This window comes from Nothobranchius furzeri, chromosome 1 (genome assembly GCF_043380555.1).
Source record: "Nothobranchius furzeri strain GRZ-AD chromosome 1, NfurGRZ-RIMD1, whole genome shotgun sequence".
NCBI classification, from domain to species: Eukaryota; Metazoa; Chordata; class Actinopteri; order Cyprinodontiformes; family Nothobranchiidae; genus Nothobranchius; species Nothobranchius furzeri.
This window is the reverse complement of record NC_091741.1, coordinates 35,635,477-35,655,905: the sequence shown is the minus strand read 5'-3', so window position 1 is coordinate 35,655,905 and position 20,429 is coordinate 35,635,477. Positions and strand designations below refer to the sequence as shown.

At 43.1% G+C, this 20,429-nt stretch overlaps 1 protein-coding gene across 2 annotated transcripts in view; it reads left to right on the top strand.

Moving 5' to 3' along the window:
- Positions 1 to 19,166, top strand: part of prkcq (protein kinase C, theta) — a 50,976-nt gene extending 31,810 nt beyond the window's left edge. The window contains exons 12-18 of one of the 2 annotated variants that reach the window (XR_011516233.1): positions 7,468 to 7,559; positions 7,769 to 7,831; positions 8,123 to 8,261; positions 12,505 to 12,693; positions 12,848 to 12,976; positions 14,653 to 14,903; positions 19,068 to 19,166. Coding sequence is in view for 1 of the 2 variants with exons in the window: in XM_054739879.2 (XP_054595854.2) it covers positions 7,468 to 7,559; positions 7,769 to 7,831; positions 8,123 to 8,261; positions 12,505 to 12,693; positions 12,848 to 12,976; positions 14,653 to 14,811 (771 nt within the window). In the remaining variant the exon portion in view is untranslated. Of the gene's footprint in view, positions 1 to 7,467; positions 7,560 to 7,768; positions 7,832 to 8,122; positions 8,262 to 12,504; positions 12,694 to 12,847; positions 12,977 to 14,652; positions 15,036 to 19,067 lie in introns of those variants that run through there. The other variant, XM_054739879.2, reaches the window with a different exon arrangement.
- Positions 19,167 to 20,429: the final 1,263 nt, after the last annotated feature.

The window sequence follows — 20,429 nt, the reverse complement described above, 5'->3', positions numbered from 1 at the left end:
TGATCATCTTATCGACACTCATACTTGCAGACATATCTCGTCCAAGGCAGCAACATTTTAAGGCCCGTATCAGCTTAGAACAATAACATTACGACATCACCTTCCACCATCTTTGATTTCTTCTTCACGTTCTCAATTTTTTTTCCCAAAGTAACCAAACCTATATTACAAAGCAGCCACTAGAGGGAGCTCCAGGGCAGTTTACAACGATAACATCCAGTTTGAGTTATAAAAGGCAGAACACTCCCTGCCTGGTACAATGCAATTGTGCCACTACAACAAACTTTTCTGATAAACATTTAGAACAGTTACGGCTATTTCAAACACTTATTTATCACTTGATAAAAGCAAAACCAAATCAGCGATGGGTCTCAAAAGCAATTTTTCATTTCCATCTTTCCCAGTCTTTACTTCTGCTTTTCGAACCTTGTTGTCCTTGCTCTCAAATGTCTTTACAACTTTTCCCATGGACCAGTCATTTCTGTGAGCGAGAGCTTTTTTCAATAACACAACATCCCCAGCTTTTATGTTTGTTTTATCATCAGTCCATTTTCTCCTTTGCTGTAGTGTTGAAAGATATTCACTTTTCCACTGTTTCCAAAAAGAGTCTGCCAAACACTGTACTTGCTTCCATTGCTTTGAGTAGAGGTCTGGTGGTCCAAAGCTTTCTGTTGGTGCAGATAATGCGTTGACTTTTTGTGTAAGGAGCATTGCTGGGGTGAGAAGGTTTGGTTTGTCTGGATCTGTTGAGACTGGTACAAGTGGTCTTGCATTCATTATTGCCATTACTTCTGCCATGAATGTACTTAACACTTCATGCGTCAGTTGGACATGCACTGCTTTCAACAGAATACCATCTAGGATGCGCCTTGCCACTCCAATAAGTCTCTCCCACGATCCACCCATGTGTGATGAGTGTGGAGGATTAAACAACCATGTGCATCCTTTCTCTTGCAGGTATAAGTTTAGTTCTGTGTCCTTGTGATCAATTTGCAACTCATTGCATGCTCCAACAAAATTTGTACCCCTATCAGATCTGAGTATTTGAGCAGGTCCACGGATGCAGAAAAATCTCCTTAACGCATTGATGAAGCTGGATGTCGACATTGATTCAATGAGCTCAATGTGCACAGCTCTCGTGGACATGCAGGCAAAAAGCACAGCCCAGCATTTACTGTCTGCACTTCCTCTTCTGGTGCGACGTGTGGTGACCGTCCAGGGTCTAAAGACATCCAGTCCTACACTAGTGAACGGTGGCATTGGTGTCAGCCTGTCAACAGGCAAATCTGCCATCTTTTGGGTCTGAAGTCGTCCTCGAAGCTTTCGACAGAGAACACATTTGTGAATAACAGAAGAGACGAGCCGTTTACTGCCAATAATCCAAAATCCAGCACTTCTGAGTGCTCCTTCCGTTAGGTGACGCCCCTGATGTGCTACCTTCTCATGATAGTATCTAATAAGAAGGATGGCCACATGATGAGCTTTAGGGATAATGAGTGGATGTTTCTCATCTTTTGTTAGGTTAGAAGGTGCCAATCGACCTCCTAGTCTGAGGAGCCCATCTTCATCAATAACTGGATTTAATCTTTGAAGACAGCTTTGCCTTGGAAGTGGCTGATTTTCTTTTATGCATCTGTACTCTTCTTTAAATGTTTCACTTTGTACTGTGTGAATGATGCACTTTGCTGCTTTAGACACTTCATCTACAGTGTTAGTTTCCCTGAAACACTTCCAGCCTTTACCTTCTGTGTTTGTTTTCTTGAATGATGCTGCCACATGCTTTGGTAACAAAACTTGTTATATCAGGTCTGATCTCTGCATCTGTGTTGGGATCAATCAGTGTGAAGCTATCACAGTGAGACTTCTCTGTGTCGTGTTGTGTCAAAAAGGAAGGACCACTGAACCAGTTCGTCGAAACCAATGCAGAAGCTGCAATCGGTCTAGTGGCTGTGTCTGCTGGATTGGCTATGTAAAACCACTGTGACGGATGTGTAGTCTTTTTGATTCTAATCACTCGGTTTGCCACGTAAGTGTAGAACCTCTTTGTGTTGTTGTGTATGTAACCAAGAACGATTTTACTGTCTGTGAAAAATCTGACAGTGTCTACTTCAATGTCAATCTCATCTTTGATGAGTTCGTACATCTCTACGGCTAACACTGCTGCACATAACTCCAATCTGGGGACAGTGTGAGCGGGTCTTGGGGCTACTTTGGACTTGCCCATGATGAACCCTGTGTGCCACTGACCTTCACCATCAAAAGCTCTCAGATATGCCACTGCTCCTATGGCCATGGTGGAGGCATCTGAGAATATGCAGTTCTTTTTTCTCAGCAACGACTTGGGAGAACGGTAGGTAGCACCTCGGTATCTGTAGCCGCTCAAGATCCTTCAATGAGCTTCTCCATTTGCTCCATTCCTCTTCTCTTTCTGTAGGAAGCGATTCATCCCAGTCCTTTTGCTCTGAGGTCAATTCACGGAGAAGAGCTTTTCCCTGCATTGTGATGGGTGACACGAAACCCAGCGGGTCATATAGACTGTTGACAGTGGCCAAGACACCTCTCCTGGTGAACGCCTTTTGTTCAGTGGTGACGTGAAAGGTAAAACAGTCACTTTTAAGATTCCACAGTAGCCCCAAGCTCCTTTGCAGGGGTATGTCGTCCAACTCCAAATCTAAGTCTTTCAGATCCTTGGCTCTCTCAGCAGCAGGAAACGCCTCCACTACTTTGTGGTCATTAGAGGCTATTTTGTGTAGCCTCAAGTTTGACTGTGCCAGCATCTTTCGAGCACTTGTGAGTGTCTCAACAGCTTCTTCCACCGTTGCTGTGGATGCGAGACCATCATCAACATAAAAATGTCTCATTGCAAACTGCTTTGCATCATTTCCGTGCTCTTCTTCTCCCTCGACTGCAGCATGCCTCATACAGTAAATAGCTACAGCTGGGGAAGGGCTATTCCCAAAAACATGAACCCTCATTCTATAGTCACAAATACCTTTGTCGGGATCGTTAGCTTCATACCAAAGGAATCTCAGATAATCCCTATGATCCTCTCTCACTTCAAAACAATAAAACATTTGTTGCACATCAGCTGAAAATGCTACAAGCTCTTTCCTAAAACGCATAAGGACACCTAGCAGTGTGTTATTTAGATCGGGTCCACTTAATAAGACTTTGTTAAGGGACTGTCCTTGAAATTCTGCACTTGAGTCAAAGACTACTCTCAGCTGATTAGGTTTTTCTGTGTGGTACACACCGAAGGATGGTAAGTACCAGTGTTCTTTGTTTGAGTCCAAAGGTGGAGCGACTTCTGCGTGATCGTTGTCCAGCATGTTTTGAATGAATTCGATATATTGTCTTTTCATTTCAGGGTTCCGCTCCAGTGTCTTTCTGAGAGATTGGAGGCGCTTGAATGCTTGCTCTCTGTTACTCGAAAGCTTTGATCTTGGAGAGCGGAATGGCAAAGGCGCCACCCAGCTGTTACATTCGTTTTGATACACCTCCTTTTCCATGATGTCAATGAAGTCTTTGTCCTCTACTGACAGTGCTGGTTTGTCATCATCCTTTGTCCTGACAAAAACAGTTTCTCCCAGTTGATTGGTGTTTGTGTTTCCTTGTCTTTTTTGGGGTTGGGTGTAGTGTTTAACTGGTCTTTGATTTGAAACGTATTAGGACATGGGCAGAGGTATGAAGCACGACCATTCGGAAGAATATGTGTTTTGAGAACACTCACTTTAGGGGGCTTATGTGTCTTCCCCATGCAGGCTTCCCCGACTATAACCCAGCCTAAATCCAAACGCTGCGCATAAGGTGTATTGTGTGGCCCATTGATTTTCTCTCTGACTTTATGTACCTGTATAATGTCTCTTCCCAACAGCAACAGAATAGGTACTTGTTCTTCTAAAGAAGGTACTTTTTCAGCTATCTTCTGTAAGTGTGGGAACTTCATGGCAACCTGTGGAGAGGGAATCTCTCTCCTGTCATCTGGAATCAGGTCGCATTCAATCAGGTTTGGGAGTGGAAGCTTCACTTTACCATCCATTGACTCAATTATGAAGTTTGTTGCCGTTCTGCCGACATTATCCGACAGTCCTGAGCATGTTCTGAGCGTGTAAGTTTCTGAGCGTGTCTTAATATTAAAGAGCTCAAAAAACTGAGACTTAGCTAGTGACTTGTTACTTTGTTCATCAAGCACTGCATACATCTTTCTAGCCCGTTCTTTTTCGCCTTCTGGATATACTACCACAGGACTTATTTTTGAGCACGAATGTGGGCTATCTGCATCACCACAGATTTCTGTGCATTTGGAAACAACTGAGGCAATTGCACCATCCTGTGTCTCCCCGCCATCATCTTTATCAGCTTCAGAGCTCTCTGCTGGAGCAGGGGGTGGACCTGGATGTAGTACTGCTAAATGCCTGTCGCTACCACATTCCATGCATTTTATTTGCGCCCTGCAGTCCCTTGCTAGATGTTGAGTAGAACCACAGCATTTAAAACAGATTCTGTTCTCTTTTAAAAATGACTTGCGCTCATCTATGGGCTTTGCTCTGAAACTCTTGCACTTTTTAAGAGGGTGAGGTTTCTTATGTATTGGGCATACCTTGTCAGGGCTTTCTATTAGCTTGCTGTAACTATTTTGAGGTGAACTAGTGTCTGCAGGGATGTCCGTTTTATGCACACTAATCACTTGCCTGTTGCTGCCTCTGAAGCTTTTCTCCTTCTTGAAGCTTGTGTCGGCAGGAGGTGTGATGACAAAGCTTGGGTCGTTTCTTATTTTGGCTTTACAAACTTTGAAAAGACACTGAAAGGGGGGGAAGCGACTTGATGTTCTTCTTTGTACTTTGCTCCTGTTGCAATCCATTTTTCCTGCAGTCCATAGGGTAACTTTTCCACCATGGGGTTGACCCCGCGAGCTGTGTCCAAATATGAGAGGCCTGGTAGGTATCCTCCATCTTTTCCACATTCTAATTCCTGCAGAATATCACCCAGCTCTCTTAACTTTGTGTTGTCTCTGTGGTTTAGTTTGGGAAACTGTTCAATCTTTTTTAACAGTGCATTTTCTACCACTTCCGGAGATCCATAACATCCCTCGAGTCTTTGCCATACAAGGTTAAGAGCTGCAGCTGGATTAAAGACATGGACCGATCGGATTCTTTTGGCCTGCTGACCAGACTCAACTCCAAGCCATTTGACCATTAAATCTAGCTCCTCTTGAGCTGTAACATGCAAGTCTTTAATAGCACTTTGAAATGACGCCTTCCACGCCCAGTAGTTTTCTGGGTGGTCATCAAACTGCAAAAGTCCAGTACTTAACATTTCCCTCCTTGTCAGGTACCTCGTAATATCCTGGACACCCTGTATCTCTGTTGATGTTTGAAGAGTGTTGTACGGATAAGGTTTGGGGGAGTCCGGTCTCTCTCTCTGTTGTGTTTGGAGTTCCACTTTAACATTAGCCTTTTGAGCACTGTGTGAGCCGTCATTGTCTATATCTGCATTCATAGCCATTTCGCATTGTTCTCGTGCGACTCTGTGACAGGTAAGTGGATCTACTTTTAATTCTAATCCTTCAAGGCAAATATCTGAGTGTTTTTGTACATACTCCGCCGTGCGTTGTTTTGGACTAGCGGGTGGTCCCACCAATGGATAGGGCAGTTCACTTTTGGAGAGTCCCTCCTCCTCTTCTTCATAAACTGCAACCTCTGCTTCTGCAACTGCAACAGCCTTTTGACAACTCAAAACATGTAAATTAGCCTCAAGTTCGGTTTTTTTGTTTCATTATAGCTGCTTCCCTTTCTGAATACGCCAGCTGTGCACGTGCAATCTCTGCTTTTGCTCGTGCTTTAAGTGCTGCCGAGCTTGTGGATGACCGCTTGGATGTCCGCGAGCGTCTAGACTCCGTCTGTGTGTCTGTATTGCTTGCATTATCCTTGTTCTCCATATCCTCTGCGTTGTGCACTTGTTCTGTTTCTCTTTGGTCTGATGTTTTTTCCTCTTCTGGAAGACCCAGTTGATATTGCTTTCCTGACCGTAAACTCATAACTGATGTGCTGAAAATAGCTCCTCGTGGTTGCGCCCGCCGCGCTAATGTCTTTTTACTGTGCTGTCCTCGCCCTGCGTCTCTTAGTTTCACCTTGCTAGACAGCGAGATAACGATGCTCCAATAACCAGACTTGTTTTCCTTCTTTGTGCTGATTTATTGAAGAATGGCCTCTGACCATTGCCTTCTCTTTGACCATCGTAAAACTGAAAGTACAAAATACTGTATTAGCTAACTAACATTGTAAACTAGCTTGTTACCCGCTTGCTGCAAGCTAACAAGATAAAACTTTCAAATGTACAAATTATCGTACCATTTTTACATAAAACAAAAAATAATGATCACGACACTCATACTTACAGACATATCTCGTCCAAGGCAGCAACATTTTAAGGCCCGTATCAGCTTAGAACAATAACATTACGACATCACCTTCCACCATCTTTGATTTCTTCCTCACGTTCTCAATTTTTTTTCCCAAAGTAACCAAACCTATATTACAAAGCAGCCACTAGAGGGAGCTCCAGGGCAGTTTACAACGATAACATCCAGTTTGAGTTATAAAAGGCAGAACATATATATATATATATATATATATATATATATATATATATATATATATATATATATATATATATACATGTATGTATGTATATATATATATATTTATATATATATATATATATATATATATATATACATGTATGTGTATATATATATATATATATATATATATATATATATACATACATACATGTATGTATATATATATATATATATATATATATATATATACATGTATGTGTATATATATATATATATATATATATATATATATATATATATATATATATATATATATATATATACATGTGTATGTATATACATGTGTATGTATATATATATATATATACTGACCAATACTATTTTAGTTGTCTGGTACATGATAGTAATCTGTATACTGTGATGTTAGCACATGAGTTTAAGCTAGCTAGCTAGCTAGCATCGTTCACTCACCGAGACACCTGCTCCTCCACAGAACCTCCTGACACCACAGCTACATCTCTCTCCCATCGTTTCATCCTCTGGCTTGTCTCTGCTCCCTGGGCCGGGCAGCAGGCTCAGAACTGGGGTTGTGGTCCACCATAAGTATAATAATAAACATTTAAAGTTTCCTCTGTGTCAGAACCGGCGTTAAAATCCATATTTTTCTCTGGATCAAGCTAACAGGACTCCCTCTGCCTGCATCATGTCTGGTTTGGCAGGAAAAAAACATTTTCTCACTAAAACGACTCCCGAAGCCTAAATAATTGATGTATGTGTACATTTTTATTTGGAACGAGTTCTGTTATGTTTCTCTAAACATTTGTTCTAAGGAGGCTCTAACCTGCAATTTGCTCTATAAAATCACATTTTGTTTTGCATCACAGGAAAACCTCTTCTTTGTGATGGAGTATCTAAATGGAGGAGATCTGATGTTCCACATCCAGAACTGCCACAAGTTTGACCTTCATCGAGCCACGTACGTGTTTAACGTGTGCACAATGACATGCTGAAGTCTGGGCCGGAGGTTTGAACCCAGTTCACCTTTTAAGGAAGTGATCATGCTGCTACGAAGCATGCCGATTGGTCATATCTGGCTGCATTTTTAGGCTACTTCTCTATTTTCTGTGAAGGGGTGAGGGTTATGTGAAAGAAACAGAAACCATCAGATTTATTTTCATTTTTTAGTTTCTATGCTGCTGAGATCATCTGTGGGCTCCAGTACCTACACTCAAAAGGAATCATTTACAGGTAAGCCATTCTTTTTTTATTTGGGGGGGTGTCGTCTCAGACTTGGACTCAAGTTTAAATCTGGTCAGACAAAGAAAGACTCTTAACTTGAACTCAGCCTCTGTGACTTGGGACTCGACTTGACTGAATCGCCTCTCAAAGACTTTATGAATGACTTAGAGTTACAAACTCGAATAAGATGCAACTATCACATACTTTGGACTTGTTTGTCAAAGACCTGACCAACTTGTAAAGATTCCTGTCATGTGAGACTTGAACCTGTTTATTTTATTTACTTTTGTTTCTCTGCAGAGACCTGAAGCTGGACAACGTGCTGCTGGATTCAGACGGTCATATAAAGATAGCAGACTTTGGGATGTGTAAGGAGAACATGCAGGACGAGTCTCGGACCTCCACCTTCTGCGGGACCCCTGACTACATCGCCCCTGAGGTGACCACACACTCCTTGTCTGCAACCTTCGGCTCTGGAACCACAAGTGGCTCTTTTGGCCTTTTAACAAGGGCTCCTTATAAGTGTCTAGAAATTATATATTTTTTAAATAGATAATAAAAAAGCAGGTTTAAGTAGCTTTTAAATTTATTTATTTATTTATTAATTATTGATTATCGCATCTGTCCTTGCGCCCCAGGGCAGCTGTGGCTACATCGTAGCTCATCCCCACCAGTGTGTGAATGTGTGTGTGAATGGATGAATGATACACTGTAGTGTGAAGCACTTTGGAGTCCTTACTCTGAGAGGCGCTATACAAGTGCGGGTCATTTATCATTTAATAATTGAATTGAGTAAGGTTCAACGCTGCTTTGATCACTTGGCTCCAACGAACAAAAGATAACTCCCTCTCTCCTCGTCCATTAAATACACCACACAACAATTATCTGCATTATTATTAATTTTATTCAAATAAACTTTCAGTTACAATTCTCTAAAATACAATAAATTATTATTTACTAGAGGGTTGCAGGTTCAAGCCCTGCTCAGTGTGTCCTAGCCGTTGGGTCTTTGGGCAAGACACTTAAACTGCCTCACCTGCTGGAGTCTGTTTACGGCAGCCTCACTTCTATAAGCGTGCCCTGTGGCTACGTTGTGGCTCATCTCCACCAGAGTGTGAATGTTTGTGTTGTAAAGTGCTTTGGGGGGTTGCAGGACTCTAGGAGGTGCTAAGAACGGTCGTAAATATTTCACGGTGTTTTACAGTTGAGGAACTTCCGTTCTGGTTCTGGTTCCTCTTAATCCTCTCAAAAAGGTTAAGTTCTCAAAATAAGTTTTGATAAAAGGATGAACAACTAAGTCCTTCACGAGTACTTCTGAGTTTAAAAAATGCAAATGAAATATGTGTGTGGAGTAATGGGCTCGACACACGGGAGGCGACATCTCCTCTCCTCCATTCATTTTCAATGAGACATGCACGACAAAGCGATAATCGCGGGTCTCCCTCCTACTAAGCGAAACGCGAAAAACGTGAGTGTGAAATTTTGCGCTCGTGCACGTGTCGTGCGCAGGCGACCCAGCGACGCGATCCCAGAAGGTTTAAACATTTTCAACTTTTCATCGCTGTCGCTCGGACGAGGACCAATCAACGGAGGTTTGACTCACTGACCAATGAGCGGACAGGATTCTCCGTACACCTCCGAGCAAACATGGAAGCCGTTTCTCCTTCTGTGACTGTGTTCATCTTAATGTGAGGTCCAAACTGTGTAATAAACTGAAGCATGTCCTGATAGACAGAGAAGCCCTCTCTGGGTTTGTAATATGGGATGAACCCATTCTCAGGGTTTTTTTTATAAAGTAAAATCAGAAGTAAGGCGACCCGCAGCAGCGGCCAGCGGCAAAGCCGTCGACGCGTTCTGTTCTGTGGCGAAATCGAATCTTCTGTTGTTTTGATTGGCTGTGTCAGGTTGGAGGGAATTAAGGTTATTTAAGCGGTTCAGAGTTTAAAAAAGCGGTAGATATGATGTTTCACAAGGTGCTGCTAGAGTTATGTGAAGCCTCCCGTGTATCAGGTAATAAAAACGACAGCAACGCATTTCGCTGATTGCGGTCGTTTGTCGCCTCCCGTGTATCGAGCCCACAACCAGGTAGGTAGGTTTTAACGTTGCAAATCTGCAACGCCTGCCTCCAGAGGGTTAAGCAAACTTCCAGCTTCTCCTGGCATAACCCCGTATCGCATGCTGGGTACTGGGGGTAGGGGTTGTATCAACTAGCCGACTAGTCGACTTCACTGCTCTGTAGTGACTTTTTATGCCTTTCATAGACTAGTCGCTGTCACGTGATAATGACCGACAAGATGGAGTCCTCGGAAAAGGCAGCAGGTGATGTGCCCCTGCGCGTCGGTATCTGACGCCCGCCGTAAAACGGACATTTGACCGAATTGTGACCTTTACCCTCTTGCAATTTAACCTTTACCTCACCCCCATCCTAACCTTAACCTACGGTGGCCCTGAAGTGCAAACCACAAAAACAAATCACAAAACGCACAACAAAATGAAAAGCGCAAAAACAAATTCACTAAACGCAAAACCAAATTGAAAACCACAAAAACAAAAAACAAACCGGAAAAGGTAGGTACCAATGATGCAACAACAGGCATCACTGATTGAATGATGGATCCGTTGGCCTTTTGAACCGGAAGTTGTTCTGCCGAACGTGGTTATGTGAAAGAGCAGTCAGCGGGTGTGTCCGAATCCACAGGAAGGATGCTTGGAGTACGGGTCCTTGCCGGTCTAGCAAGGCCGGGTACTTGCCAGACCGCTAAGACCGGAACCCAGCGGCTCTGAATTCGGACAGTCTAGCCTTCACCTCTACGGTGGCCCGTAGGTCCCGTCACAGCCGTGGCGGCAACTAATGTAATGTAATGTAATGTAAATTGGACCTTAGAACTTATTTTGCATCAAATGGGGGTAAAACCCACCTTTCTCAGGGGCCTAGTGGTAGAGTGTCCGCCCTGAGACTGGGAGATCAGGGTTCGATTCCTGGTCGGGTCATACCAAAGACTTTGAAAAAATGGGACCCAATGCCTCCCTGCTTGACACTCAGCATTAAGGGGTTGGATTGGGGGCTTAAACCACCAAATAGTTCCCGAGCGCGGCTGTGTCTGCAGCTCACCGCTCCCCCAGGGGATGGTCAAATGCGGAGAATAAATTTCGCACACACACCTGTGTGTGTGACAACTAATGGGACTTTAACTTTAACTAGCAAGGACCCGGCCTTGCTAGACCGGCGAGGACCCGTACTCCAAGCATCCTTCCTGTGGATTCGGACACACCCGCTGACTGCTCTTTCACATAACCACGTTCGGCAGAACAACTTCCGGTTCAAAAGGCCAACGGATCCATCATCCAATCAGTGATGCCTGTTGTTGCATCATTGGTACCTACCTTTTCCGGTTTGTGTTTTGTTTTTGTGGTTTTCAATTTGGTTTTGCATTTAATGAATTTGTTGTTGCGCTTTTCAATTTGTTGTGCGTTTTGTGATTTGTTTTTGCATTAAGTGATTCGTTGTTGCGTGTTTCAATTTGTTGTTGCGGTAAATGATTTGTTTTTGTGGTTTGCACTTCAGGGCCACCGTATTAACTAGCTTGCGCAAGCAAAACTTTGTTTCGTGTTTCATCCTTCCTCTCAAACACGCTTAACGGAAAATTTAGACTAACATACTGAGTAAAGGTTAGGATGGGGTGAGGGGAAGGTTAAATAGCAAGAGGGTAAAGGTCACAATTCAGTGAAATCTCCGTTTTACCTCGGGCGCCAAAAAGCGAGCAGAGCAGAGCGTCGCCTCCCGACGCGCGTCGGAAAAAAACGCTTGGTCACCCATCGTCAGTTTTAGCCGCTTCAGGTGTATGACGTCATCAATGATTCGCCAAAGTCGACTAGATTTTCACTACTTGACTGTCGACTTTTCAAAAAATGAAGTCATGCAACCCCTACTGGTGGGCATTCTCGCTGACTGACAGCTCCGTCTTGTGATCCGCGATTCCAGATTCACGTAAATGATTCGTTCTGTAGAGCTGGATAAATAAAAATGATGAAAGGTTATCTACTCAGTACCATAAAGGAGGGGTAGATAATCAGATTTACTTTGAGTTACTTCATTTAAACCAGCTACCCCAGCTTTAATGGTACGTGTTAGGGTTTTAATATATTTCACTGTCTTAAATGTTCTTTTCTAAGTAATCGTGTTGTAAAGTAAGTCTCGGGGCTTTTTCCTTTCAGCCCTGCTCTGGTATGCTGATAAGGCATGTAGTTTGTCTTTGTGTGGGGTTGGTGGAATAATCTGCCCAGCAACAGGAATCCATAGTTTCTGAGTGACTCAGCAGTTTTCGGCTGTCGGCAGGCAACTCCATAAATTGAGACTTCCTTTTTGGAATGTCCCGCCTTAGCCTAGAAACAACACTGTTATTGGCTAGCGGAGACAGTGATGACTTGCTCTTTGTTCATTTTTCCTGTGTTTTAATTAAAACGCTGTGGTGGGGGGAGAGAGTTAGAGTGAGTCTGGCCGAGTTGCTATTCACACATCTTCCGCCTCTCTCTCCGCTGCAGCGTATAACCTTATTGATCCTTTCTCTTGTGTGGTTTATTTTAAGGATATAAAAATACCCAACGGTACGTAAAACCTGAGCTCAGCTGAAAGTGAAAGTGTCTCGTCAGCTTTTCCAGATATTTGTGTTTGTTTTTACCAGATCCTGTTGGGTCAGAAGTACAACAGCTCAGTGGACTGGTGGTCATTCGGCGTGCTGCTCTACGAGATGCTGACTGGTCAGTCTCCTTTCCACGGCTGCGACGAAGAGGAGCTGTTTCAGTCCATCCGAACAGATAATCCCGTTTATCCCAGCTGGCTGACTAAAGCAGCAAAGGACATTCTAGTCAAGGTAAAGGGCTGTGAGTTAAATAAGAAAAGTATAACAGCCCAATGAGAAGGCTAAAGAATAAATGCTGTAATATGTGTAGTTTTATCATTTATTCCCGTCTTCCCTTCGTGTCTGACACGGGTGCCCGGTGTGTAACGGGTGTGTCGTCCATCAGCTGTTTGTGAGGGAGCCTGAGGAGCGGCTGGGCGTGAAGGGCAACATCCGACATCACGGGTTCTTCAGCAGCGTCGACTGGAAGGCTGTGGAGCAACGGCAGGTGGCGCCGCCCTTTAAACCCACTTTGGTACGCAGAAAAACATCCTGTCTACTCCTTGCGTTTATCTCCAGTCAAGATGTGCTGCAGTTGTTTAGATCCCAACAATAAACATCTCGTCACTAACAAAACAACTTGAGAGCATTTCCAAGGAAAACTAAATAAATTCTTTAGAAATTGTCTAATTCCAGGAACGATATTATTGTGTCTGATCTGTGAAGCTGTTCAGACATGCAGGAAAGCCTTTCCTCCATCAGTGCATCCATCACCCAGGTTAGGGTGGTCTCTGACTAAACCACCATCACTGGTAGCGACCACACAGCCTAACGAGTTTCTCAGGAGGAAGTGAGGATGAGTGAGGTTTTTCATATGAGTAGAACATTTTAATTTTGCTGATCACATCAGTACACTTGTTTAGTTAGCCTAGGTCTTGGCAGCTTAGCGGACATCCTCCTTGCCACTCTTACACCTTAAGTCTGCGTGCAAACGATCAGCTGTTACTTTGTGTTCGCACCGAACCGGGCAAAAGGGCTTTTGTTCACTCTGCTCCGTCTGCGTGGAACGGGCTGCAGGAAAACTGGACATTAGCCGAGTTTATCTGCTTGAACACGTTTAACACTGGGTTTATGTTTACATCTACCAGCCACTAGAGGGCACTGTTGCGCTAAAACATCCGTTCAGGAAGGCGAGGCTGGGACTGTGTAAAATGGTGGATTTGATAAGTCAAGCAGCTGATTCTGAGCACAGAAGATGTTCTCATGTTAAATACTGTTGTAAAATAAACTTATTAGTAGAAATGAGTCCTTATCCTGAACGGTTTGGTGCTGGAACGTGTCAGCAGTGAACCAACATCCCAACGGATGGAAAATTAGTCCTGCTGTTGCGATACCACCTCTGAACACCAGAGTTTGCCAGAGTGTCCATGCTGCATATTTAACCTTTAATATCTATTTAAAATGATCAATAACTCAGCGTTTAACATGAAGACGTCATGTGAAAATAGTCTTCTACACATATTTCCTGCATTAGCTCCTGATTGAAACGCTCAGTTCAGAAAAGCCTGGCAGATCCACGTCGCATTTAACATTCATGGACTCACCCATCTGGACTCTCGACGGAGAAGGCTGCTGTTGGTTTAGCGTCCAGCAAACAGCAGAGAACCTCGTCGCTAGTAGAAGCTAATGTTAGCATTAGCAGCTCCACCACACAGCAGAACTCCTCCAGGCTCGTGTTATTTGTGGAGATGAAACATCGACTTTGCAGAGCAGAGTCAGTGGTAGAGTCGTGATGTCAGCCAATCAGAGTTGAGATGTCCAAATATCAGGAAATAAGACTAAATCCTGTTGTCTGAAGCTTTGTCCTCAGGCTGAATTCTACGTCCTTAGACAGGTGCGCCGGATATTTTTTCCCAGAAACCAAATCACAAGTCATTCATTCCTACTAGAGACCAATGCAAATGTGTTGAAAATATGCGTAAAGTAGGTCTTTTAAAGTTAGCGTAGCTGATCACAAGGAAGCCATGACTTAAGCTGCAGTACTCTTCAACCCCATAACAGAGGTTTTTAGTGTGCAATCAAACAGATCTGTTGTCTTTTACACAAAGATACATATAGTTGAAAGTACTTCTAAGTAGAGGCTCAAGAGCATTCAAACTTGGTTTCCTAATTTGTGTTTTGCAGTAAAACATTTCATCTTTGTCTCCTCAGACGTCGCCGAGCGACTGCAGCAACTTTGACAAAGAGTTCATCAACGAGAAGCCCAGACTGTCGAGCGCTGACCGCACACTCATCAACAGCGTGGACCAGACCATGTTCAGGAACTTCTCCTTCGTTAACCCCGGGATGGCTCGCATCACGGCGCACTGACGTCACCGAAATAAAAGGCTAACTTTAAACAAGCAACACTGGACCGGAGTTCAACAAACTCACAAACGTACGAGAAGACCCTCCCAGAGAAGGTAACCTGACAGGAGGGCTTTTATTTAGGATTAAGGACAGTCTCATGATTTAAAAGTCATCAGGAAAACTGTCTCTGTGTAACTGTGAGTCTTAAAGCTGTAACATGTCCTGCAGTCAGACATAAATCCTCAGAAAACCACAACTGTTGTTCTTTTGGCATCAGGAAGATTTTATTCTAGAATTTTAATGAATTTGAGTAACTATGCTTCAAAAGCTACCGTTCATATGTAAATAACTGACGTAAATGCTGTGCTGTCTCAAACTATTCACATTGTTTAGACGTGTTGCAGAGATGAATCTCAGAGACGTAACCGGATGTGTCAGAGTCCTCGATCCGTGCAATTTTGAGTTTTATTGTTGATCGTGAGGAATAAAGTCTGTTTTTTAAATGTTGTTTAGTAACAGCTTGTTTACAGGTGAAGTAGAAGTGTTTACTTGAGGAAAATCTTTTTCAACTTACAGTAACATTTTACTTTGTTAAAGAGCAAGTCACCCCCTACCAGAGTATTACTCCACTCCCACTTCCTGTTTGAAAGATGCAAAAATGCTGTTGCCTAGCAGACCGAGAGGGCGGAGCCGCTAACAAATACACACACACACAGGCTCACACCCACATTGTGACATCATATGGTACCAGCTAACGTTCTAGGGTACCTCTTAGCCAATAGCGATGGCAGATTTAAATTCAAATGCAGTGCAGAGTTTTTACCTGACAACGGCACAACACAGACAGTATTAGGCAGAATATTTAAATTTTCAAACTAAAATGCACTTAAGTGCTAAACTGTTGACTTCACGTGTCTGCAGCACGATTAGACACGCATTTACATAGTTTATCAGGAAAAAAAAAGTAGATTTGGGGGTGACTTGCTCTTTAAATAGTTCTTGAAGAAATTAAGCAAACATATGTCCAAAATTTTAAAAGCTATATATGTGCAGGCATGGTGTGTGTGTGTGTGTGTGTGTGTGTGTGTGTGTGTGTGTGTGTGTGTGTGTGTGTGTGTGTGTGTGTGTGTGTGTGTGTGTGTGTGTGTGTGTGTGTAAAAACATCAGAATGTGTCAGTAAAATTCCAGCAAGTCACTTGAAAGACTGTGACCTTGAGTACTGATGCAGTCGGACTTTAAATCTCCAAATGGAGGTGGATTGCTTCACATCACCAGGTGAGCTTTTCCATAGTTTTGGGGCCATCACAGCGAACGATCACCACGACATTTGCGCTTGGTTCCTGGGACCATCAGCAGGTCACCGTCAGCAGAGCGCAGTGATCGAGGTTGAACACGTCTCCTAAGAAGCACTGAGAGGTAAAGAGGAGATGAACTTGCAAGCAACTAGAAAAATAAGACCAGAATTTTGAATTCAACGTGCTGCTTCATAGATAGCCATTTCAGAGCACGCAGAGCCAGTGATATACGATCCCACTTCTGCAGCCCGAAGATGAATCTTGCTGCAGCGTTTTGGACCATTTGGAGCCTAGACGGTGCTGACTGGTTTAGTCCGGCGTACAGGGAATTACAGTAGTCAAGCCTAGACCATACAAACGCATGCATCACCATCTCCAGGTTCTGACCTGAGAGCATTTGCTTTATCCTAGAGACATCTTAGCTGGAAGAAACACGATCTCACTACTGAACTGAGGGGCAGCAGTAGCTCAACAGGTAGAGCGGGTTGTCCAGTAATCGGAAGGTTGCAGGTTCAATCCCGGCTCCAGACAGAGAATTCTGCTGTTGTGTCCTTGGGCAAGACGCTTAACCCACGTTGCCTGATGGTGGTGGTCGGAGGGACCGGTGGCGCCTGTGCTCGGCAGCCTCGCCTCTGTCAGTGCGCCCCAGGGCAGCTGTGGCTACATCGTAGCGCATCCCCACCAGTGTGTGAATGTGTGTGTGAATGGATGAATGATACACTCTAGTGTAAAGCGCTTTGGAGTCCTCACTCTGAGAGGCGCTACACAAGTTTATCATTTATCATTTCTCATGAACTCACCTGGGAGTCCACTGGGAGGAATCCACATTAACACTCAAGTCAGTGATCACGTCTTCTCAGACGGAGCCAATGAAAAGAGATCCAGACCATGTAACTGAAAAGGATTACCTCGGTTTAACTCTCATTAAGCACGTGCCTCTTGTGAGTTTATTGGGGTTTTCACATCTGGTGCTAAAAGTGCTAAACCCACAGTTACTGATACAAACTCGGGGGTTTTCATTGGTAAATGGAGATGTGAATTTCCACCCTCCAGTGGCAAAAGCTGGGACTGTCAAACCTTAGAACCCTTAGAACATTTTAGCCTCGCCTCAGTAACTGAAAAAGAAAATCCTCATTTTTGTTGTATTCTTGGAAGTATTAATAAGAAGGAGAAAGGAACTACATTTATAAAGTTACAATAGAATTTTAAACTATCTAACCAAAGGGTTAACATTTATAAAATATAAGATATTAAACCAGTATAAAGACAAACAGGCTAACACTGTCCAGTCAAAATAAATGTTGGGGTTTTTTTTGCCAAAAAGTATGGAATGTGTTTGTGCGTACTGCACCCAAAAACTAAGTTGGCTGTAGATAATAAGAAGTATTTTAAATTCCACACTTTTAAAGTAACAGACACAGAAGTAAAAACTGGTTGACCTGGATCAGCTGGCGGGTTTTAGAGACATTCAAACATCCAATTAAAACAGCACTTAGGTAATCGAGTTTTGTTTGTTGGTGGAAACCTTTAAGTACCTGGGTGTTCACCTCAACAGCAAACTGAACTGGTCCAACAACACAGACGCTCTGTATAAGAAGGGCCAAAGCCGCTTCCACCTCCTGAGGAGGCTGAGGTCCTTCGGAGTTCATTCCCAGCTGCTAAAATCCTTTTATCACTGTGGTTGGCTCTGTTATCCACTCTGCTGTGGTCTGTTGGGGTGCAGGCAGCTCTGACCAAGACAGGAAGAGACTGAACAAGCTAGTTCACAAAGCTAGCTCGGTTCTGAGCTGTCCACTGGATACAGATGTGGGAGAGAAAAAAAACTCCCAGCCACTGCATTCCACTGTGGAGACCATGGACAGCTCCTTCAGAGGCAGACTGACACGTCCCAGATGTGAAACAGAACCGTAGGTCATTCATCCCCTCTGCAGCACGAGTGTAGAACTCCTTAGTCTAAGTTGTACTACCGTTATCCGGTTACACAGTAACATCAATGCAATACTCATCATGTGCTTAATACTCATTCAATACCAGATTTACATTTCATGTCCGTGTCTCTTGCAGTATGCTGCATACTGTTGGAACCCAAGTTTTTTTATTATTTTTATTCATGGCTTTTAGTGATCAAAGGTTACAAAACTAGCTTACTGCCGATGTGGTTACACACGTAGCTTTGTTATTATGTATCTTCTAATTATGTTGGTGCTGCTGTAACAAGTGAATTTCCTCATAGTGGGATCAATAAAGTTTATTCTATTCTACAAAGACCAGCGCCTGGTTTTCTGGGTCACGTGTGGACAAAAAGCATAAAAAGCCTAATCAAAAATTACTCCAGGATTTCTAACAGATGCCAAATCAAAACTAATTATGTAGTCATCAAATGAGTTTCTAGCAGTTTTAGGGTCAAATTCACACGTTTTTTTTTCTTTTTTTTTTTTACCGTGTCCTGTCTGGCTGTGAAGCAAACAGAATTGATGTCTGAATGCTGGTGACAAGCCTTACAGATTTATTCTCAGGTGGAGCATCAAAGCGTCTGCTTTTAATGTCACGCCTGATACTTAAAACTTTATTGTTATTGTTTTTGAATGCTTTGTAATTCCGACCAGACACGGAGTCAGAGGTGAAAGAGAAAGGAAAAGACAAAAGGTGGGAAGGGGGGGGGGGGGCAGGGGGGGGTCCACAAAAATAAACAATAATTAACAAGAGTCTGCTTCTAGACCTGCAGAAAGAGAAAGAATAGAAGAAGAAAAAATGGGGTACACAACAATACATCCGGAGCAAGCTATCACTGCATCAGCCTGATGATGAAATATAAAATCAACATTGTTTAACTGAACAATCACACGATAATAAATCACAGTGCATTTAGTGGCAACGACAGCCTTAAGACATGTGTTGAACGTGCCCAAGCCCATACTTTGAGAGCACCATGTGAGCACCTGTGTGTGTACACGCGCTTGTTTATGTACGGTTTCTCTATAGGAGCGTCCAACAGAGAGTGTGAGGGACCACAGATCCGCCCCCCAAAGATGCGTAGGAGACGGGGGGAGCTCCAAGTACCAGAGATCCAGGCGCTGCCCCAGAACACAGGAACCCCAAGGAGACTGCAACCAGAAAGGCTCCCGCCCCCCAGAGAGGCACAGAGGGTCGCCCCGGGGGGCCCCTCCCCCCCCTTGAACATCCGATGACCTGTATAGTGTACTCTGTGTAGAATTTTGTACTGAATTAATTGTAAATTGGGGTGTCTGATCATTTTAAAAGTTTTTAAACAAGTTTGGGACCAGAAGTCCTGGTCAAAGCTAACTGATAGATCCACCTCCCATTTTTCAATAGGGATTACTATTTTATCGTCTATTTTGGACAGTGTCTTATATACTTTAGACAGTAGTTTGGGGGGTTTGAGATTATAAAAGTCTAATACCCTTGGTGGTGTTTGTAATTCTATTTTATTGAGCTTAAATTTTTGTTTGACTACAGATTTAATTTGGTGATATTCTGAAAAGCTATTCTTATCCATTCCAAATTGGGAGACTATTTGATTAAATGGGATGAAGTCCAATCCTTCATATATGTGTTCCAGGTATAGGATTCCTTTATTTTTCCAGTCCGGAAGGTTGATCCTTTTGTTGTTTTGCAAAATGTCAGGATTGTTCCAGATAGGTGTGCGTCTGCATGGTACTAGTGAGGACTCTGTCATTTTAAGATACACCCACCATGCCGTCAGAGAGGTGCTGATACTAATACTTTTGAAGCTTTCATGTTTTCTTATGCTTGAGCTAATAAATGGTAAGTCTGAAAGCTCTATCGTATTGCAAAGTGTCTGTTCTATATCTAACCAGGACTCATCTAGTGGGGTATCTTGCAACCATCTTGGTATATATTGCAGCCTGCTGGCTAAGAAATAATAATAAAAGTTGGGTAAATCCAGTCCTCCTCTGTCTTTGGTCTTCTGAAGAGTTTTAAGCTAATTTGTGGGGGTTTATCCTGCCAAAGGAATTTAGTGATTGAGGAGTCCAGAGATTTAAACCAGTCAGCTGGTGGTTTGTTTGGGATCATCAAGAATAAGTAATTTATTCTGGGTAAGACCATCATTTTAATTGTAGCAACTCTCCCCATGAATGATATTGGTAAGGATTTCCATCTTGCAAGATCATCTTCCACTTTCCTTAAAAGTGGGATGTAGTTTAGTTTGGTTAGATCTGCTAACTTGGGAGAGACATTAATTCCCAGGTATGTGATATTCCCTGACTCCAATTGTGTATTAAGTAAATTGACAAAAGAGTAATTAATTGGTAGAACTGTGGATTTTAACCAGTTTATAGAGTAATCTGAAACTCTTGAAAA